Source organism: Spermophilus citellus, assembly GCF_964194105.1.
Source record: "Spermophilus citellus genome assembly, chromosome: 15".
Classification (NCBI taxonomy): Eukaryota; Metazoa; Chordata; class Mammalia; order Rodentia; family Sciuridae; genus Spermophilus; species Spermophilus citellus.
Genome location: NC_138195.1, coordinates 71,902,944 through 71,925,753, shown reverse-complemented (window position 1 = coordinate 71,925,753; position 22,810 = coordinate 71,902,944). Strand labels below are relative to the sequence as shown.

The following is a 22,810-nucleotide window of genomic DNA, read 5'->3' as shown; positions in this document are numbered from 1 at the left end:
CTACTTTCAATCCCTGGTACCAAAAAAAAAAAAAAAAAGACAAAACACATAAAAATCGAACCCCATGACATATGCCTGTAAACCCAGCCGCTGGGGAGGAGAAGGCAGAAAGATCACAAGTTCAAAGACAACCTCAACAACTTAGAGAGGCCCTGTCTCAAAAAAAAAAAAAAAAAAAAAAAAAAAAGGCTGGGGATGTGCTTCAGTGGTTTAGTGCCCCTTAGTTCAATCCCTGGTAACAAAACAACAACTCAGACAATGTTTGCCTGTTACAAAGTGTACCCCTATTCAGGAAGAAGTGTGAAAAGAAGTGACAATGTATAATGTTCTTTTTTCTTTTTCTTATGCCCTATATTTTTCTTTGTTTTAGGAATATGTTTTTCCTCCGTGTATGTTTGTTTGCTAGAATTTCCTTTGAGTGTAAGATACTAGTGTTGTAGGGACAAACGAGGCAAGGCACCGAAGATAGCAGGAAACAGTTTTATTTGGCTGCAGCCAGGTTCAGAGGGTACAGCCTTTGCTGTAATCAATCAATCCCCTGAACACTGAGTTCAGGGAGTTTCAGAGTTTTATACCCAGTGTGTAAGGGGAGGGGCTCAGAAGTAGTTCACATAAAAGCAGCTTTTGCTTTCACTGTTCTGGGCAAGTTAACTCTTCAAGGACAACACCTGAGAAGGGGAGAGCTTTATCTCCCCTTTCTTTCCTCCCCCTGCCAGCTGTTACCATGGGCCCATTTGTAACTTAGCTTAAAAATGTAGACATCTCTGTGAAGCCCAGTTCAAGGCCAGAGGCCTTGTTTGCATATTTCTTTAAAGTACTATACTGGATACCTTTGTGAAAACTAGTAAGGGGGTGTCCAGCACCTGGAGTGCTGGTATCTTCTCCGCCAGTGGCCAAGTAAACAGGGTGACACGAAAATAGGAAGTTTATCTACAATGGACTCTTTTGCTGACAGTCCTAAAATTAGCCATGGTGAAGAGGGCTTTTCTGTGGAGAAAGGGGGTGCCACTTCACTAGGAGATGTTATATACTTATATACCCAAATAAAAAATAGAAACCTAAAATTGTCCAAAAGAAGGGATGAGGAGCTGGGAGTGGGAGCCCGTTATCCCACCGACTCCGGAGTCTGAGGCTGGAGGATCACAAATTCGAGGCCAGGCTCAGCAACTTAGTGAGGCGCTAAGCAACTTAGGGAAAGCCTGTCTCAAAAAGCTGGGGACGGGCTGGGGATATAGCTCAGTTGATAGAGCTTGCCTTGCATGCACAGGCCCTGGGTTCGGTCTCCAGCACACACACACACACACATATAATAATAATAATAATAATAATAATAATAATAATAATAATAAAACGGAGGGCTGGGGCGAACTGAGGCTGTAGCCCAGTGGTAAAGCGCCCCTGAGTTCAATCCCTTTACAATAAAATGATTATTTAAAATGGGGTGGGTGAGGAGTGCTAAGACTGATTAGTAGAATCCAAACCCAACTACACATGTAGTCGAGAAGACTACATACTTAAGCATGCATTGTGAACTCCTTCAAAGGGACTACAGATCCAGGAGTGCAACACAACCATTACCTCATTTCTCTAACCTATTGGTACTACGAAGCCCAGGACACTGTGCTTCGGAAATGCGACACTCAGTCTCTTAAACTAGGCGGGGCCCCAGTGCAAGCTGGAGCACTAACCCTGGTACGAGGCATGCTGGGGATTGTAGTGCTTTGAAGGCGAGGTCGGGCCGCTCCCTCAACGCCTTGTACCGGCGGCTAGACTGCGCATGCGTGTCTCTGGCGTTAGCGGCTGACCCGGCTGGCAGTTCCTTCCTCGGAAGGAGAGATTCCTTTGCCATGGAGTCCTACGATGTGATCGCCAACCAGCCTGTTGTGATCGACAACGTGAGTTGTCTTTGCTATTTCTAAAGGGACTCGTGGTCTGCTTCCCGAAAGGATCGCTTCCCAGATTTCAGTCTGGGTCGCCGGCTCTTTGTCACTGGCGCGGCCTGTCAGGCGGGTTCAGCTGCCGCCGCCTCCGCCCTCTCTGACTCTGCAGGCTGGGGGGCCGGCCAGAAACCGTGGGATGGAGAACTTTGGAGTGAATAAAGGGAAAAGCTGTAGTCTGAGCGGGGTCCTTGGGCCCTTGACTCGAGGGGCCTTAACAGCTCTGTGAGCTCCTGGAGCCCGCCCAGTAACAGATTTCGATCACTCTATTGGCTGCTCTGGTTGTCTATCTTGGCCGATGATTCCCGCCTCTGGGCCTTGCCGGATGAGGGCAGCGCGCTGTAGTTATTGGCTCGCGCGCTTGTCCTTCTTGCAGCCGCCGTAGTGTTTCCACCTCTCTAAGGGGCGGAGCGCTGCACTAGGGCTGTGGGGATTGGCTTCGGGGATTCGGGTGGTGGGGCTAGGGCCCGCCTGCGGGTGTAGAAGGTCTTAAGTTTCCTTGGGTGCCGGAGGGTGGGTTGGTGTGGTGGGCTGTATCTGGGTGGAGCCCGAGAATCTGGTGCCCCAAACGACCATAGGATTTCAGTTATTTCTGTAATTATAAATGGTAGTTAATAAAGGTCGAGAAGAAAGGAGAATGACAAAGCAAGCGAGGAGATGCTTTCCTCTTCAGAATGCCTAGTTACTAGGATGGAGAAATTATCAAACATAATAGTGTTTGCCAGTCGCTTTGCCGCTTCCAGGAGGCTTTCACCTGCATTCGAGTTGGATCCTCACAAAAACTGGATAGATGATTAAGAAGGAAGTTTCATCCTCATTTCACAGATGAGAAAACTGAAGCTAGAAGTGAGCCCAAGGTCACAGTAGAGATGTCCTAAATCCAGTGCTTTATTCGTCATTCTTATTGCTAGCACCACCCATGCAGCGCATCAATAATGATAAATGTAAAGAACCTAAATACTGGTTTTATTTAAAAGGTAGAGGGACAGTTATCTTCCATTTCTGTATTTCATTCAAAAATTTGATACTACCTAGAGTGGTGTTACCTTTCCACTCCTCTTCTAGGTCCTTACTTTGATGCAAACTACCAGTTCCTTGCATCGTGGGCTGATTCTTATCAGATTCACTATGTTGGTCCAGCCCTTGGGCTCTTGGGCATATAACATACATCTTTTGCATAATCTTGTTTAAGCTTAGCTCTGGTAGGTAGATGGCAATTACTTTCCCCAGTTTCGGTCTACACAGGGATGTAAGTCTTCGAGAGATTATCCGAACCACCTGGTGTAGGAGTTGAGGGGCCAAGACTCAGACTGAGATCTGGTTCCAAGTTGCTCACTTTTTCCAAGGAAAGATGCTTTATCTGTTGTTAGCTTTTCTTCAAGGGTATGACTTTTGCCTTTAAAAAGTCAAGATTGAACTTCATGAAACATCTCATTTTTTACAGGATTTTTTGTTGTTATTATTGTTGTCTTCCTCACTAGACTGTTAAGACTTTATGGGAAGAGGTGATATTGCTTTATTTTTTATTAGTCTCCCATTACCCACCCACTTTATACATACAATACCTACAGCCTGGCACCACAACATCCTCAATGAAGACTTTTCAGGGCTGGGGATGTGGCTCAAGCGGTAGCGCGCTCGCCTGGCATGCGTGCGGCCCGGGTTCGATCCTCAGCACCACATACCAACAAAAATGTTGTGTCCGCCGAGAACTAAAAAATATTAAAAAAAAAAAAAATTCTCTCTCTCTCTCCTCTCTCACTCTCTCTTTAAAAAAAAAAAAAAGACTTTTCATTGGTTTGATGGGGGACTAGATGAATGACTGAATGTCTCTATCATAGTAACAAAAATGTCCCTAAGTAAAGAAAGAATGAGGGGTTTCCCCTAGTTAGTTATTCAACTGTAGAGGATTGAATAGGACTCCTTGTTCTTGGTATTTATTTTCAGAGGAAACTACTGTTTCTGCCTTTAGCTAGTCTTTGCGTCCTTTATCTAACCTTTTCATAGTTATAGAAAGAAAAATATACAGAATTATCAATTTCCTGATGTCATTAGTAATATCAAAAGGAGCAGTCTGCCCATCCCATTTAGTTCCTTTGCTTCTTGAATTGTTGGTCAGGAGTTCCATCTCCAGCCATTTTCCTTAATGTTACTGAAGCTAATGCCTCTTAGATTCATCTTTCACTTTCTTGATAGTACAATTGACCCTCCAGATCCAAGGTTCCAAATTCTTGTATTCACCAACAGTAGATCAAAAATATTTCTTTTTAGTGGGTGGGGTTGTGGCTCAGTGGTAGAGCACTTGCCTAGCATATATGAGGCACTGGGTTCAATCCTCAGCACCAAAAATAAATAAATAAATAAAGTAATAATATATATTTTAAATTGCACCTGTACCAAACAAGTACAGACTTTTAAGGTCTTGTTATTATCCCCTAAACAAATACCTAACAGTATTCACACATATAATTAGGTATTATAAATAATCTAGCCAGGCACTGTAATGCATGTGTGTAATCCCAGCAGCTCAAGAGGCTGAGGCAGAGTTCAAAGCCAGCTTTAGTGAGACCCTATCTCTAAATAAAATACAAAATAGGGCTGGGGATGTGGCTCAGTGGTCTAGTGCCTCTGAGTTTAATCCCTGGTACCAAAATAATAATGATATAAAATTATTAAAAGTACTTTTTATTTGTTTGTTTGTTGTTTGGGGTTGGGTCTTGCCAAGTTGCCAAGCTGGACTTGAATTTACAATCCTACTTCCTCAGACTCCCAAATTCATGGGATTACAAGTATACACAAGCATGTCAGCCTCTTGTGCCATTTTATATAAGTGACTTGAGCATCTATTTAAGGGTTCAGGTGTCTGGGAGAGGGAGTCCTGGAACCAATCCCCCATGACTTTATATTTGGTAGCAAAGCAGCGGTGCATCTTTCGTTTCAAGATTTAAAGAATTGACTTGTCTTTCCTTTGGAAAAACATTTTCTTTATTATGCCTGCAATTCTGCCTAAAAGTGAAGTAGGAGAAACTTAAGTCATTTTTCCCATTAGGATTTGCTGAATATTCCTGCCACATTTTTAGATTTGAGACTTCAGATAGTCCTTGCTGTTTGGCATTTAGAGGATTTTGTTTTTTATTTTTAAATGAAAGATAGGAAAAATCATTTGAAATATTTGAGCTAACTTTATAGAATGAGAATAATGTGTCATTAGTAGATTTAACAACTCCCTAGCTTAACATTTTCCAATTTTATTTTTGGGCTATGAAAGTAATTAAAGGGAAGGAAGACAAAGAAAGCAAGAAAAAGAGTGAAGAGCCCCATTATTGGTTCACAGCCTTTCCCAGTCTTAAGACAGTTGTGACCACTCCTTTCATTTCTACTCTGACATCAGACCATTTCATCAGAATTTAATGAGGAAAATGGCAGATTAGAAGATGGTGGGTGCTTTAATAAAAATGCTAAAGCGATAATTATTTTTTAAAACTAAATATAAAAAATAATTTCTGAAGATGTCATAGACAATCATATAAGAGAAAAACAGCTGCCATGCCACTTTGGTTAGCTACTACATTTATTTTAAAACTCAGAAATTTGCTAAGATCTCAGTTCTGTCCTAAAATGGATCAACATTCTTATCAGTCTTAAAACTGTGACATGGGCTGGGGTTGTGGCTCAGTGGCAGAGCACTTGCCTCGCACTTGTGAGGCACTGGGTTTGATCCTCAGCACCACATAAAAATAAATAAACAAAATAAACATATTAAAAAAGACTGTGACTGTGTGGACCTAAATGCAGGCACAGTATTCTCCACCCACTGTTTTGCTTTTTTGGATATTGTCCTGCTTCAGTTCCCCCTTTTTAAAAAAAATAGAATACTTTATATATATAGAAAAGTTCAGACATGTGTAGCAAGCACCCATGTAGCAAGTGTCTACCACCATTTTAATAAATGTTGACATTTTGCTATATTTACTTCAGAATTGTTTTTAGGAAATAAAACATTTTAGGTAAAATCGAAGCCTCTTTGTACCACTCCCCAATCCCAGCCTGTCTTTCTGTTCCAGAAGCAACCATCACTGTAAAATCAATTTGTTCCTTTTATCTATCACTGTATGGACATATATTTTCTGTATTGTGCATATATACACATTTAGTATTTGTGTTTTGAAATTCTACTTAAGGGCTATCATTTTGTAAGTTCTTTTTATTACAGCAAAATTCAAACATACAAAAAGGAGACAGAATAGTATAATGATCATCCACAGATCTGTCACCCAGTTGTAAGTTATCTATTTCTTGCCTGGGTGGTGGCACATGCCTGTACTACCAGAGGCTGAGGCAGGAGAATTGCAAGTTCAAAGCCAGCCTCAGCAACTTAGCAAGGCCCTAAGCAATTTAGCAAAACCCTGTTTCTAAATAAAATATAAAAGAAAGGCTGGGGATGTGGTTTGATGGTCAAATGTTCCTGGGTTCAATCCCTAGTGCCAAAAAAAAAAAAAAAAAAAAAAGTTACCTATTCTTGGCCAGTCTTTTCAACTACATTTCTACCACCCTTCCCTCTTTGATACTTTTTTTTTTTTTTTAAGACAGGGTCTCACTAAGTTGCCCAGGTTGGCCTTGAACTTGTGGTCCTCCTGCTTCAGCCTCCTCAGTCTCTGGGATTATAGGAACCCAGCAGTAAATTTGTTTAAAAAGAAAAAAAAAATATATATATATATATAGTGTGTGTGTGTGTGTGTGTGTATGTACATATATATAATAGTATATATTTTTATTTTTATGGATCAACAAAATATGTCTTGGGCCAAAATGAACCACTAGTTAACAATTTGTGTCCTAGAATCTGTGGCCCCACCTCTCCCAACATCCTTTTCTCACACATAAAATGAGAGTTAACAAGTCTCTTTCCCAGATCATCAAGTGTAATCAGAAGTTCTTAGTATAAAGTTCACCCAAGCCACAACGTCTACAGCCAGCAGGTACTCTAAGAGCCATTCTGAGGGAGTTCTTTGTTTGCCTACACACTAAGGAGAACAGTGGTGACTGGCAACAGACTTGAGTCCTTATACATCAAATAGTTAACGAGACTACTTTTTCAAGAAGCCTCTACAAGGCATTTGTTCACTTGGCTTTGCCAAACTGAATAACAAAGAAAGCAGCAGCTCGTTTGCCAGATACAAGTTTCCTGTTAAAGAAATAGATGTTGCCCGGGCAGTGGCACATGCCTGTAATCTCAGCCATTCGAGAGGCTGATGAGGAAGGAGGATTGGAGAGTTCAAACACAGTCTCAGCAACTAAGCGAGACCCTGTCTCTAATAAAATACTGAAAAGGGCTGGGGATATGACTCGGAAGCTAAGCACTCCTGGGTTCAATTCCTGGTACCAAAAAAAAAAAAAAAAAGAAGAAAAGAAAAGAAATGGATATGACCATTTTCTATGCCTTTGCTCTGTGGCTTAAGCAGAACTAAGCAGCTGAGCCGCTTCCCCTCCCCACTGATCCTTCACCCAACTACTGGCCTGGCATGCCCACTGGAGGCCACTGGGACAAGTTGAGTCTGGTTCTTCCCTGTACATCATTCCCAGCACAGCTTTTGCCTTTTCTGTACCACCTCTGCCTGGGGCTGCTGCTGGCATCCAGCTGCCATTCAGGTTCCCTATTGTAGCTCTCCTCTGCCAATTATTTGCACTTGATTTTAACTTTAGTCAGCCAGCATCTGTTGAGTACCCAGCAAATGACCATACTGTGAATCTCTGATCTCAAGGAACTTAGACTAGGGAAAGACAAAAATGGAAACCTTAAACCCTTTATAGAAAACAGAAAGAGATGCTTGCTACTTCATGGTTTAGGTAATAGTGATTTGCTGCAAGATCGTGAGAAGAAAATAATCAACTCCACCGACAATCGTCTTTTAAAAATGTCCAAGTTCTGGCTGGACAGGGTGGCATGTGTCTGTAATCCCAGACACTCAGAAGGCCGAGGCAAGAGGATTGCAAGTTTGAAGCCAGCCTGGGCAACAAATTAAAAGGGTTGGGGATATAGATAAATGGTAGAGTGCCCCCTGGATCCTGGGTTCAATCTCTAGTACAACCCCCCCCATACACACACACACACACACACACACACACACACACACACACAATTCAGGTCTGAAATAGGTCTCATTTTTATTTCTCTATTTTTTTCAATCCCTGCCTGGAGATCCAGTTCGATGACACAACACCCAGGTGAAGGCAGTGAGCAATCATCGGAAGCTTGAACTAACAAATTCCCAGGGTCCTCTTGCACAGTGCTGTTCCTGCCTATCCTACCACAGTCACAGAGCCCTGGAGTTTGAAATAGGAAAGTTCCCCCTCATTCTCCATCTTTCAGCTCAGTTTATAGCTGCACATTTCCAGGCTCCTTGCTGTACTGCCCAGGCCACTGAGTTTGCACATTGTCTCCTATTTTCTCTCTCTTATGCCAGCAGAGGTTCCTGTTTCCTCAGAAAACTGGTTGATCCTATTCTCCCCACATACCACTTTCCCTGGCCTTCTACCAGCTCTCACTATACTCACCCCTATTTTTCTTGTCAGAGGCAGATACCTGGATGGCCAGTCTCATTCCCCTACCCCTGTAGACGAGCAGGAATCAGAGACAGGGAGGAATCCACGTGTGTTGCTGGGAGCCTTTGTGCAAAGATAATATTGGCTATTTAACATCTCCTGATGTGTTTACTGTCTGCTGTGTGGGTTCTGGAAGAATCACTTTCCATGCCAGCCTATCAAAAATAGTCAAAAGTGCTTAATATAAAACTTGCCTAAGCTACAAGGCCTTGCCGCTGTTATGCATGCAGCTGCAAATGATAAAGGGTGAGGGTTTCAGGTATAGTAATAGAAGAGTCAAGAAAGAACAGGGCGTATCTGCAAGGAATATCCCGTCTCAACATCTGTCTTGCAGAGGGGTTGGTATCTGTGTCTATAGAGTCAATGTTTACATTGGTTGGGCCCTGGAAGGTATGTTGGTTGAAAAACTTGGATTTTTTTCTGGACACCCCACCAAACATATATGACAATACAATACAGCACAACACCCAAGAGTACAACATTTTGGAATAGCAGGATTGTGGACCTCGTCTCCTATTCTCAGACAAGGCTTTAGGGCTTCCCTAAATAATAAAATAATAACAAAATACCCATAAGCACCGTGTTTAAACAATGTGGAGTCAGCTGCAAGTATGATGATGCTCATGGTGGGATGGGTTCTAAGGTCAGGGAGACAGGGAGAGTATGGGCCTGAACGGAAGTGGGGTGTTAAGCATCCTGTGCTAGAAAGAATCACATGCTTTTCACCTCAGTTTTGTTCCTGAACCAGCTGCTTTGGTGCTTCTGGGCACTTGTCTCTTCTTAGTTTTCTTTTTCTTTCGTTTATTAATGTTCTTTTCAGTTCCCAAAGTATATTCAAAAACTGTATGTATCATGCCAACATATATCTAGAAAATTGACAAATACAACATCATAGTTTGCCTGGGGGTGAAGTTTCTATATTACTGAGGAGGGAGGAAGGAATCTGTCCATGGAACAGATGGGGAAAGTAATAGAAATGTACAGGGGAAAGGTGGCAGGGTGTATTAGAGAAGAAAAAATGCAAATGCTAAATGTATCAAGAGAAGGAAAAAAAATAAAAGAAAAAGAAAAAAGAGAAGGATATTTCATAATTTTATCATTTATCATTGAATCTGCTTTTTCCATTTGAATATACTCAATGTGCTATTAAAAGTTTTACATTTTCAAAAAAAAAACTGTAATATTCTTTTCAGTTCCCAAAGTATGTAGAAAAGACTTGCGCTATAGAAAAATCAAACAATAGGGGTGTGCAGTGGAAGTTTTGCACATCACTCCTTCCAATCTCATGTCCCTTGCTAGGTGTGGATTCACCTTTTCTAGGCATATGCAGATGTATATATTAAATTCAAATGTAAGGTCTCTGTCTCTGTCTCTCTCTCTTTTTTTTTTTTTTAAAGAGAGAGTGAGAGAGGAGAGAGAGAGAATTTTTTTAATATTTATTTTTTAGTTCTCGGCGGACACAACATCTTTGTTGGTATGTGGTGCTGAGGATCAAACCCGGGCCGCACGCACACCAGGCGAGCGAGCTACCGCTTGAGCCACATCCCCAGCTCTCTCTCTTTTTTTTTAATAAATGAAACCAGGGCTGGGGATGTGGCTCAGGCGGTGGCGCCCTCGCCTGGCATGCATACAGCCCAGGTTCGATCCTCAGCACCACATACAAACAAAGATGTTGCGTCAACCGAAAACTAAAAAATAAATAAATAAATATTAAAAAAAAATGAAACCATATAATGCATATCTTCTCTTGGTTTAATGATCATTCTGACTTCTCTTTCTTCTTTCTCCTAAGGGATCCGGTGTGATTAAAGCTGGTTTTGCTGGTGATCAAATCCCCAAATACTGCTTTCCAAATTAGTAAGTCATTCTATTACTCTGTCAGGACTCTGGGAGTCTCATCAACTTTGTCATGGGGTCAGCCCTCCTGTCTTTTAGGAAGAGGAACACTATCAGGTCAGCCCTGGTGCTCAAAACAATAGCAGTCAAGGGATAGGAGTTGAATTTGGAGTAAGCAAACAGTTTACTATCTAGTACAATTTGATGGGCACAGGAAAGAGGCCTCTTTTTTGAAATATGATTTTATCTGTTGCTATAAATTCTATCATTGGTAACTCATTGATTGATGATTTCATCTTTATAGAGCCCTTTTTTTTTTCCCCTTGATGGAGTTTTTGTTATGTTGCTCAGTTTGAATTCCTAGGCTCAAGAGATCCTCCTTCCTCAGCTTCCTGTGTTGCTGGGACTAAAGTTCATGCCATCACAACAAGCTAAAATGCCCCCTTTAAACTTTGTTGCCCAGATGGGATGTAACATTAAACCATACCTGCCATCTTAATGAGAATGTTTCTCAAGAGGTTGCCTCCTGAGATTCAGACTGCAGGCAGGAAATGGCATGGAGGCCTGGGGAAGGGCTCTAACTAGAAAAAAAAAAAAAGATTGTGCCTCTGAGTGCCATCATCACATATCACAGTCTCACTTAGAAGAAGTCCTGGGAAGGGAGCTAAGGAGTCAAAACTTTTTTTTTTTTTTAGTGTGTGTATGTGTCTGATGCCAGGGATCAAACCCAGGGCCTCGCCCACACTAGGCAAATACTCTACCACTGAGCTACACCCTAATTCCTGAACTTTTTTTCTTTTTATGGTACTGGGGATTGAACCCAAGGACACTGAGCTATATTTATATTCCCAGCCCTTTTTTTTTTTTTACAATTAATATATATATATATTTTTTTTAATTTATTTTTTAATGTAGTGTTGTAGATCGAACCCAGTGCCTCTCGCGTGTTAGGCAAGCACTCTACCACCGAGCCACAACCCCAGCCCAAGCCCTTTTTATTTCATTTTGAGGCACGGTTTCACTATTTTGCCTAGGCTGGCCTCAAACTTGTAATTGCCTGCCTCAGCCTCCCAACTAGCTGGGATTACAGGTGTACACCACTGTGCCTGACCAGCCCCTAAATTTTCTGAGTTAACCGTTAATTTATAAATTGTTGCTTCCTTATTTCTCTTGGTCTGCACACACATTGGGGAAAGAGAAGAACTAAAGGTATTGAAACCTCTAAAATTTGTTTTAATAATTTATGAAATAATATAAACACAATAAAAATATGAAATAATATATAAATAACTTAAAATAATACAATGTTCTTTGTAGAAATTATAGAAAATACAGAAAAATAAAAAGAAAGAAATCAAAATCAACGGTACTTTCATGCCTTGAAGATAAGCACAGTAGAATTTAGGTATCTGTATTCATCTCTATGTATGTCTTTCTTGTGTTCTGCTGTCTTTTCTAGTGTGGGAAGACCCAAGCATGTTCGTGTCATGGCAGGAGCCCTAGAAGGTGATATTTTCATTGGCCCCAAAGCTGAGGTAATTCCCAGCCCCACAACAGGAGCCCCAAGGCAGCAAAAGACTTTCATTATTTATCCCATGGGAAGTGTCTTGTTGGACACAGCCACAAGTAAAGGAATAATTTTCTCTTGGAATCTTCTTTTTGATCCTTTCATTCTAGGTCTAGGCAGTTTCTTTGTCCCGGGAGTAGTCTCTGGTCTTGAAGAATAATCTCTGGAACCCCACTTTGAGAAACATATAGACAATCCAGAAAACAGGGCTTTTGCTTTTCTTTACTGCCTTACCAGTGATCAAATTGACTAGCTTGGTTATTTTTTTGGCAAAGGGGATTCAGTGGGGAGATCCTGTCTGGCATACCCCAGGGATGAGTTAATTAACACAGTTTTGGCAGAGCCCCTCAGGCAGCATCTAGTAAGCAGAACAACAGAATCATTGTTGCCAATTTTGGCTTCAAGAACTGAGGTGATGGGTGGGAGCCAGAAGATCATGTCCTGGAACCAGGCAATGAGGAAGGTGCCTCCTATCCCTTGCCCTAGAGCACCTGAGGGCCCATTGAAGTTCAGAAGCCCTCTGTTGTACAGCTGCCTGTGTAGCATACAGTCTAAGGACTTGGAGATTGGGTGCCTGCTCCCAATTAGCTTGGGTGAGTTCTTGAGAATGGGAGCTCAGGAAGCTGGGCTCCTTTGGAAGTGATGGAAGCTACACAACTCTGGCTTGGGAGAGCAGGGTCCTGGGCAGAGCCTGACTGCTGCTATGAGTCCTGCCCTTTGCCCACAGGAGCACCGAGGGCTGCTGTCAATCCGATACCCCATGGAACATGGCATTGTCAAGGACTGGAATGACATGGAGCGCATCTGGCAATATGTTTATTCTAAGGACCAGCTGCAGACTTTCTCAGAGGAGGTGAGGGTCCTGTGTACAGGGCATCCCCATGCAGTATACAAATTTGACAGAACCCCTAACCCAGAGATGATGAGGATGATGATCACTGCGAAGAGCACCAGGCCACGAGCTTTTCAGATATATTCAGATTTAATCTTCATACTATTCCTATAAGTTATAGGTAGTATTATATTTATTTTACAAACAAGAGAACAGAAGTTCGGGAAAGCCGAGTAATATTTTCAAGATCACCCAGTGAAGCCAGGTGCAGGTGCACACCTGTAATCCCAATGGTTTGGGAGGCTGAGACAGGAGGATCACGAGTTCAAAGCCAGCCTCAGCAACTTAGAAAGGCTCTAAGCAACTCAATGAGACCCTGTCTCAAAATAAAATACAAAAAATGCTGGGATGTGGCTCCGTGGTTAAGTGCCTCTAAATTCAATCCCAAGTACCAAAAAAGAAAATCACCCAGTAAAGAAAGTGGTAGAATTGGGTGTCATCTTTCAGAATCCAGAACCTGTCCTGGGATCATTAACTTCCAAAGAAGTAACTCTCAATTCGAGGATGTAAAGGAGGATATATTTAGTTTATAGGGGAAGAATGTTTAACTATTATTTTTATCCTAGCAATTCAGAATTTAATAACAAAATCTTTTTTTTTAAAGAGAGAGTGAGAGAGGGAGAGAGAGAAAGAGAGAGAGAGAATTTTAATATTTATTTTTTAGTTCTCGGCGGACACAACATCTTTGTTTGTATGTGGTGCTGAGGATCGAACCCGGGCCGCACGCATGCCAGGCGAGCGCGCTACCGCTTGAGCCACATCCCCAGCCCCAAAATCTTATTCTTGATAATATGAGATATACTGTAGATACAAGGACCTATGGAAGAATCTTGAAGAGTGAGGACAAAATGAGACGTTAGAGGGGGTCACAAATTGGAAAAGTTGAGAGATCAACTTAGGCAGGACTTGCTGACAGGCTCAGTTTGCCTATTTTTGAAGGGAGGCTAGGCTCTCAAACCATCCAGACAGGGGCTTCTCCCAAAGTAATCATGAGAATGGAAGCTTGACCTCCCACTGATTGCCTCCTGGGTTTCTTTTCACCAGCATCCTGTGCTCCTGACTGAGGCACCTTTAAACCCACGGAAAAACCGAGAACGAGCTGCTGAAGTTTTCTTCGAGACCTTCAATGTGCCAGCTCTTTTCATCTCCATGCAAGCCGTGCTTAGCCTGTGAGTAGCAGCCTGGCTGGCTAGCCTGGCCTCTAAGGGAGAAAGCAGTCCTTTGGCCCAATCAAGGCTGCCTCTCCTTTAGCTTGGTGCAGAGTCACTTGAGCCCCACTCACCCCTGGGAAGGGCTGAAAATAGTGGGAAAGGACAAGATTTGCTGAAATTGGACATTGAGCCTTCTCGGTTGAAATAAAAAGAAAAGAGATGGCTGGTGTTGAGACTATATCCCAGTCCCAGAACTCTCGGTGGGTTTGCCACCCAAGGCTCTCCTCTGCCTTCTCAGAAGGACACACACTGCTATAGCCCTTCCCAAAAGCCCCTTAATGTGGTCAAGTATTTATTAGTGCTGTGTGTTCGGTGTTCTGCTTGGCTGCTGATACAGTCTCGATTGAAACACTACCTTGGTCTCTGTTTTTACACTCCATCATTCCTATTACACTCTCATTCTGCCTCACACCTGCCTCTGCCTACTGAAGAGATGTTAGGCTGGCAGCTTGCACAGAGAATTTAAAACATTGTCAGCCACCATTTAAAAACAGATTTCTGATAGGCGAAGTGATCCACACCTGTAATCCCAGTGACTCAGGAGGCTGGGTCTGGAGGATCACAAGTTCAAAGCCAGCAACCTAGTGAGGCCCTTAGCAACTTAGTGAGACCCTACATGAACTAAAAAATAAATAAAAAGGGCTGGAATGTAGCTTAGCAGTACTGAGTTTAATTCTTGGTAACAAAAAAAAAAAAAAAACAGGAGCTCAAGATCCAGAGTTTTGACTTCTCTGAAGAAATTGGAAGATCTGATGATGCTGGCCTACATTCCCAAAGTGCAAAAATCAGCTGGAGCTGGGAGCATCTGCCATAGCAAGTAGAGTTACAAGCTGACTTAACCACAGCCCACTTCATTCCCTATTGTCCTTCCAATACTGAAGAAGTGTTCATTGCTGTGTATCTGAACCCTTATCTCTACTGAAAGAGAGAAGTTTAGACCAAAATCATTCGAAGAAAAGAAAATAGTTCTAATACAAAACAGAATTGGGTACAGTGGTGTATGCCTGTAATCCCAGCGACTCAGGAGGCTGAGGTAGGAGGATCTCAAGTTGAAGAACCACCTCAGCAACTTAGTGAAGCCCTGAACCCTGCCTCAAACTGAAAAATAAAAAGGGCTGGGGCTGTGGCTCAGTGGTAAAACATGCCTGGGTTCAATCCCTGGTATAAAAAAAAAAAGAAGAAGAAATGAGAAAACATACTTATTTTCCTTTACTCATATACTTTTCCTCCTGGCCCCTGTAGGCATTTAAGATTTTTCCTCTTTATCTAGTAAATTAAAACCACCCCTTAGACTGGGTCTGTGGAGCAGTTGAAGACCAGACTGTCTCCTCACACTGCTCTTCAGGGAGTTGGGGAGGGAGCTTGGAGAAGCTCAGCTCCTTCCTTCATTCAGGTATGTCAAGGCTTCCCTAGTACTCCACCCATTCTAAAGGCCCAGGAGAAAGGCCCAAACTTTAGTTTAGCTGACACAGAACTCTAAAAGAAGTGGGGTTTCCAGCATGAGAAAGCAGAGATCAATGATGGTTTGCCCCTTTTGCTTCAGTTATGCCACGGGCAGGACTACAGGGGTCGTGCTGGATTCTGGGGATGGTGTCACCCATGCTGTGCCCATTTATGAGGGCTTCGCCATGCCTCACTCAATCATGCGCATCGACATCGCTGGACGAGATGTCTCTCGCTTCCTTCGCCTCTACCTGCGTAAGGAGGGCTATGATTTCCACTCATCCTCCGAGTTTGAGATTGTCAAAGCCATAAAAGAAGTGAGTGCTGCCCATGAGTGAAGAGGGATGAAGCTCCTACTGGGGGTCCTGGGTTAGGCTCTGTTCCCAACCAGGCCTGCTGACAGCTATGTGATCACTTGGGCCCCTCTCACTGACAGATTCACTTTTCTGAATACTGCCATCTTGTGGAGGAGAGGGAGCTCTCTCCTTAAGCCAGGTGCACAGGTGCCCCTTCCCTACATACTTCATAGGTCCTTTTTGGAGAAGCCAGAATACACTTTAAGTACACAGAACCCTCCTGGCACCTCCGGCCCTAGGGAAGCCCATAGGGACCCAGAACCACATGACTAATAGAAGGAGAAAGATGTCTGGGCTTGGGCTGATTTTAGATTATTGTCTCAGACCCAGGAACCAGAGAGCTAAGGTTTCAACCTTGCTCTCCAGGAAGCTAGGGGAAGGGAAGACTTTATATCCTAAGTACCACCAGCTCAGGCTGATAGAGACCTCCCTGCTCCTGCTTCTGGGTAGCAGCTCAGCTCTTAGGACTGTTAGGGCAGTTACTGTGGATGGCCAGATTCTTCAGTAGCACACCACTCCCCTGGGAACTGGGACTTTGTGTGCTCCAGGTTCCCTGTCATCCTGACTACTGTGCTTGGTTCTGCAGAGAGCCTGCTACCTGTCCATAAACCCCCAGAAGGATGAGACGCTAGAGACGGAGAAGGCTCAGTACTACCTGCCAGACGGCAGCACCATTGAGGTAGTGACCAGACCTCGTTCCTCTTTCTCTTAAGACCCACAAAAGCTCTGGGCCCAAACAGAACTCCCCACAAGGGCCTAGAACATGAAACTCACAGGCAGCATGATCAGCTTTCTGTGTCCTACAGAGTAGAAGTAGGGACTTTGTCCCTCTGTATGGAGAGGAGGACACTCCAGGGGGCTTTTCCTAGGTTGGGGTAGATTGGGAAGTAGTATGGTGTCTGTGTCCTGGACACAGTATAAGGTGACTTGCCGCTCCCTGGAACTCCCATTGATATGAATAAATTTCTATGAGTGAATGAATGAAATCTCTGAGCTCAAAAATGCCCAAGATTGAGTAAATGTAGGATCTCCTCCTGTTTTCCCAAGAGCTCTATTTGTTCCTCTTTATTCTCTATTTTGTTCCCAGAAGCTCTATTTGAGGCCCTTTACATATAGGGTCTGTCTTGATCCTGGCCTTCCTAGCTTTACTAAGAGATGGGCAGCCTGCATCTCTTCCATTCACACTCTCAAAGAACTTGGGTCCCAGCCTCAACCTCTTAAGTTGGTCCTTCACTCTGCAGATTGGTCCTTCCCGATTCCGGGCTCCTGAACTGCTGTTCAGACCGGACTTGATTGGTGAGGAGAGCGAGGGCATCCATGAGGTCCTGGTATTTGCCATTCAGAAGTCTGACATGGACCTGCGGCGCACACTTTTCTCCAACATTGTCCTCTCTGGAGGCTCCACACTGTTTAAAGGTTGGTCTTTGCTCTTGGGTCCCCAAGAAGCATCCTGATCCTGCTGGGCTCAGACAACCCAATAATTTTTTACCTGAGTCTCTTTTTCTGCCCATTCAGGTTTTGGTGACAGGCTACTGAGTGAAGTAAAGAAACTGGCTCCAAAAGACGTGAAGATCAGGGTAGGAATGTGGTGGGGGTTGGGCTGGGTAGAACTGGGGCTCCAAGGACCTGGAGTGCCACATGGTGTGACCTCCCTTGGGCCCTTGGGGTTTTCGGGCTGCCAGGACTCCACAAGCAGTGCCAGGTGGCTCCCAGTTTACACAGTGACCCTGAGGTCTAGGTCTGCTAGAGGGAAGAACCCATTCTCATTCATCACTCAAGAGGAGTTCAGTACCCAGATGTGGCAGGGTACTACTGTGCTAAAGACCCCACAAGTAGTCTTTAAGAGAAAGTGATATTGGGCTGGGGCTATAACTTAGTGGCAGAGCACTTTCCTAGCACGTGTAAGGCACTGGGTTCAATCCTTAGCACCACATAAAGATAAATAAAATAAAGGCATGCTGTCCATCTACAACTACAAAAAAAAAGAAAAAAAATTTAAAAAAGAGAAAGTGAAATTGATAGATTGACTTACCTCCTGCCCAGGAGGCTCCCCTGTACACAGTCCAACATCTTAAGTGACTGCTAAGGAGAGTTAACCGCCCGCTGAGGAGGGACCCTAAATGAAAGAGTATGGTCCCTGCTTCCCCATTGAGTATCAGGCTAGCCACAATACTCTCCAGAGAAATCAAGAGTCCAGCAGGAGCCTAGCTTAAAGCCTGTTACATGGATTACATCTACTACCCTCTGTGGGGAGACAAGTGGTAGAAGGGAGGTGGAGGTATTGAAGTCTCAGATTTCTCTTTCCACCCACCTTTGCAGATATCTGCCCCTCAGGAGAGACTATACTCTACATGGATTGGGTGAGTAGCTTTTCTGGAAATAAGAGTGGAACAGGAAGCAAAAGCATTGATTAACTCTCACTCCCGTCCTTGAAAGGGTGGCCTCATCTCGTTTGGCCCCAGGGGTACTAGCTGGCACCATGAATTCAGTGTCTCACACTGTTCCTCTGGATTCCCTCCACTTCAGGGGCTCTATCCTTGCCTCCCTGGACACCTTTAAGAAGATGTGGGTCTCTAAGAAGGAATATGAGGAAGATGGTGCCCGATCCATCCACAGGAAAACCTTCTAATGTTGAGACATCATCTTCACCTCTCTCTGAAGTTAACTCCACTTTAAAACTCGCTTTCTTGAGTCGGAGTGTTTGCGAGGAACTGCCTGTGTGTGTGAGTGTGTGTGGGTATGAGTGTGTGCGCGTATGCCAGGGCCATGTGGCCCAGGGATCCCTGGGCCCGGAAAGAACGATGAACTACCCACGATGGTGATGGCCTGAGGCCTGGGGTTGACCACTAACTGGCCCCTGACAGGGAAGAGTGCTGGCAGAGGCCCCACTTCCTTTCTCAGCTGGGCCTTTGCTTGGCTATGTGGGACCCTGGTTGCCACCAGAGGGAGATCTTGCTGCTGCCCTGCCTAGGCTGGGCTGGCCCCACCCTACCACCACCTCCAGGGTGCCCTGAGGTCCAAAGCAGCTGCTGCCTTCCCTAGCTCCTCATTCTGCTATCGGTGCCTCTTGATCATGGACTGAGGACTGGGACTGGGGCTAAGTCCTTCTCGTTTTGTTGCGGTTTGGGTTTGGGAGGCTGAGAAGCTCTCCATTATGGTTATAGAGACTAGGGTAAGGAGAGAGCAGGGAGCCCTCATGTCCACCTGTACACCAGGACCACACTGGACACTTGAAGAGACCAGCTCTGATTGGCTGCAGAGTTAATGCTTCAAGCTCCAGTTCCATCCAGAGGGTCTTGGGAGAGTTTAAGGAGCCTATTGGCTCTGGTCCTATTACTCGCTTCTCATCCATCCTTGTTTCAATGCCATCTTAACAATTTTATTTATTGAAGTGTATGTTCAATAAGGGGACTGGGGAGGGGGGCTCACTGCTTCCTGCCTACTAGTCACCCTGCTCACACTAATGTTTACAGCACCTAGGTTTAGTGTAGCATCCAGGGCCTCGCCACTCCCTACTGATGGTGAACTGACAGTATCCATAGGCCTCAGGACCCTTTGGGATTGAAGGCTACACTCCCCCCACCAGCCCTTTTTTTTTTTTCCTCCCTCCTGACTTGCTCACCACCCTGAAACCAACGGTCTGGTTGCTGGTTGGATTTTCTGAAATAGGAGATAGAATCACTCTTCAGCAGAGGCCCCTTGCAAGGGAGGGGCATTGGGACACAGTCCCCCTGAGACTGGGGAAAGCTACAGTTAACCAAGTTGCCTTTTGCACTCTAGCTGAGCAGGGGGACTAGGTTGAAGGGCAGGAATGCCCCCTCTGGGTTGATCATGTGCTGTTCTCATCTTTGGACCTATTTGGGAATGGAGGGAAGGAAAGGGCCAGACCAGAGTGCCAGGAGGGCTCAGGCCTGGCCCTTAGTAGTGGCCCAAAGGCCTTCAACCCAGATGGTACAAAGCTGGGGGAGCCTGTCTTCACTGGGACCCTCACCTGTGACACCAAGTCCCAACCTAGTCCTAGATTCCAGGCAGTATTCTTCCCTACGCCATCCTATGACCAAAGGCCCCTGCCAGATGTGGGCCAAAGCAGGTGTGTGAAACCGATGTGGCAACCCATGGACTGCAGTGTGCTTAACTAGCTCACCCCCCTTCTCTTAGCCCAAGCCCGTCCCTCGCACAGCCTCGCACAAACCACATTGCCTGGTGGGGCCCAGTGTACTTAAATAAAGTCGTTCCAATACACATGTCAACTGGGCCTCTCGTCTGTGGCCAGTGTTGGGTGGGAAGAGGGAGAAGCTGCAGTCTCTGAATCTGAGGCAGTGACCAGGCCTAGTCTCTCCTCTAGCAGGCATAACTGAATATGGACAGACTGCAGCCGAACCCTCAGCCTGTCAGGTAGATGAAAACAGTGTTCAGCTGCCTGTGATCCCAACAACCCAGGAGGCTCGGGTGGGAAGATCACAAGTTGAAGGCCAGCCTTAGCAACTTAGTCAGACCCTCAAAAAATAAAAAGGACTGGGGTTGTAGCCCAGTGATAAAGTACCTCTAAGTTCAATCTCCAGTACCAAAAAAAGAAAAAAGGATGTTCATACCAAAGCCTTAGTTTAAAAACCAAGGGTCTAACTCCTGTGTGCGCACCAAAGCCATGGGTGAGGCTCTATTATAAATGATGGAGTAGCTATATAAATGATGAGTAGCTCTTGACATCCCTGAAGTCAGAGGTTTTCCAGACTTTCATGTAAAGTCTGGGAGCTTATCGTGGCCCACACTCAGATATTCTGATTAATCATTTTTTTCCCATTTGAACCCATACCTGGCAGAAAAATTGTCAGGTGCTTAGCCATTTAATCTTCCCAATAACCCTACAAAGTATATGTGTTTTTATGATCCATGAAGCAACTTCCCAAAGTTCTCCCATTTATTAGCTGGGGTGTATTCCCAAGCAATACAGCCCTAGAGCCTACCTTTTGATCCCTGAGCAGATCCTCAAAATCTCTGACCTTAAGCAATGAGTCCCAGTTGGAGTCAGTTTTGCCCCTAGGACACAACTTTCTATCTGGAGACATGTTTGGTTGTCACAACTGGGAGGTTGCTATTGACATCTGGTAAGTAGAAGCCAAGGATGGTAACATGCAATGCAAATTGCCCTAGTATCTCTAGTGCCAAGGCTGAAACATGCTGGCCCAGAACAATGGTTTTCAATCCCAGTCACAAGAAAAATCATCTACAGAGGTTTTTGAAATCATAATACTACTCAGGTCATATTCAAGCCCAAATAAGTCAGAATTTGATACTTTTTGAAGCCCAGGTGGTCCCCAGGCTGAGAACCTCTGACCCAACAGAGACTCCTGTTTGATGACCATGTCTAGTAGCAGTGCCTGGGAAATACACTGGGATGGCTGACTCCAGACCTGAAAGTCACTTTGGCCCCCAGTACCCATGAAACCAGCAATCTGCATTCTTGTCCCTGCACCCCAGCAAGTCTGATGCAGATAGCCACCTTTTATTTAGGAAAATCCTCTTCGGGTGTTTTACCTGTTGAGTGAGGAATAGGATTCCCACTCCCATTCCCACCAACCCAGCTCTCTTTCCCTCCCTCTCCCTCTCTCACATGGACCTAAGAAGTAGGAATGACTGGCTTTAATCAATCTGTAACAAAATGAGCTTCTCCAGAGGTGTATTGATGGGAGAGTCCTGCAGCAGAGGGAACATGCTACTTCAAACAGCTAAAGAAGAACCCTCTGAAAAAAAACACTAGGAGGCAGTGGCAAGTGGCACTTAGAGTAGGCTTCCCTTGACTAGGCAAAAGGGAGCAGTTGTGTTATCAAAAGTGGTTCTTAAGCCCGCTAGAGCAGCCAGCCCTAGCAGACAGTAGGCTGGGCCTCCATGCCCCATGGCAGTCACCACATGTAGCCCCATCCCTTCTGGTCCTCTTTCCTCCTGCCCCACAGAGGAACCATGTCTCTGAGCACATACAGCCCAGCCCTTGCTCAAACTGAGCCAGACAGCTAGGGAGGAAAAGACTTCAATGACATTCCTAGCTAAGTTCCAGGAGCTCCCATCTGCCATCTCCTCTATGCTGCACCCAAAGAAGGTGCACTAGCAGGACACTGGCAAAAGTGGCTCCTGCTCCCTGACTGGGGCAGTGTCCTCAACAGGGTAGCCTTACTGCACCTCTCACACTGTCTTAATGTCCAGGGTTTGGACCTGTGCCAAATTCTGGCGCTGGGCCTTGACCATGTGCAGGCGCCTCCCATGCAGTGTGAACTGGGACCAGGTGAAGAGCTGCAGCAGTGCACAAGTGATAGGTACCAGCACCAGCAGGTAGAAGCAGCCCTGGCGGAGCGTGGGGGCCTGTGCTGGGGCTGGAGCTGGTGGCTCTGGCCAGGGCTGGGCACTCCCAACAGGGGTCATTGGAGGCTGTTGGAAAAGATCATGACCTAGGACAAGAGAGCATAGAAAGTATATGGTCAACAGTTCCTTTCCAAAGTCCATGGAGTGACATTTCAAATGTCATGTGTCCCAAACCACAACTCTTGATGCCTCCCCTAAACCTGCTCCTCCCAATCTTCCCTTTTTGTGAATGACACCACCATCTACCCAATAATTCAGGCCAAATCCTGCAGGCCTGCCTCAATTCCTTAGTTAACTTCATCACTCTCCAATACCCAGTCTTTGTCTCCCCCAACTCCAAAATGCATCCCACCTACCACCACACTGGCTCAAACACTCCATTGCCTCTGTCACACTCTTCCAATTATCCTCCTGCTATTCCCACTCTGGCTTCCCTATGATCCAATCTGTCTTCCCATAAAATAGCCATAGTGAACTTTCCAAAACATCCTTCAGAGCAGGCATGGTGATTCATTCCTGGATTCCCAGGTACTGGCTGGTGGGGCGGAGAGTGGGGCAGGAGGATCACATGTTCAAGGCTAGCCTAGGCAGCTTAGTGAGACCCTGTCTCA

The 22,810-nt window shown here is 44.8% G+C and overlaps 2 protein-coding genes across 4 annotated transcripts in view; one reads left to right on the top strand and one right to left on the bottom strand.

Annotated features, from left to right (window-relative positions):
• The first annotated feature begins 1,734 nt into the window (after positions 1 to 1,734).
• Positions 1,735 to 20,087, top strand: ACTR1A (actin related protein 1A). The gene is made up of 11 exons (XM_081268735.1): positions 1,735 to 1,895; positions 10,333 to 10,397; positions 11,836 to 11,911; positions 12,671 to 12,796; positions 13,880 to 14,004; positions 15,590 to 15,806; positions 16,432 to 16,524; positions 17,087 to 17,261; positions 17,361 to 17,422; positions 18,165 to 18,205; positions 18,372 to 20,087. The coding sequence occupies exons 1-11, from the start codon at positions 1,848 to 1,850 to the stop codon at positions 18,472 to 18,474; spliced, it is 1,131 nt and encodes a 376-aa protein (XP_081124861.1). The 5' UTR covers positions 1,735 to 1,847; the 3' UTR covers positions 18,475 to 20,087.
• Positions 19,252 to 22,810, bottom strand: part of MFSD13A (major facilitator superfamily domain containing 13A) — a 19,536-nt gene continuing 15,977 nt past the window's right edge. For all 3 annotated transcript variants that reach the window (XM_081268731.1, XM_081268732.1, XM_081268733.1), the window contains one exon: positions 19,252 to 22,285. In XM_081268731.1, the coding sequence (XP_081124857.1) occupies positions 22,023 to 22,285 (263 nt within the window). In that variant the 3' untranslated portion in view covers positions 19,252 to 22,022. The remainder of the gene's footprint in view (positions 22,286 to 22,810) is intronic.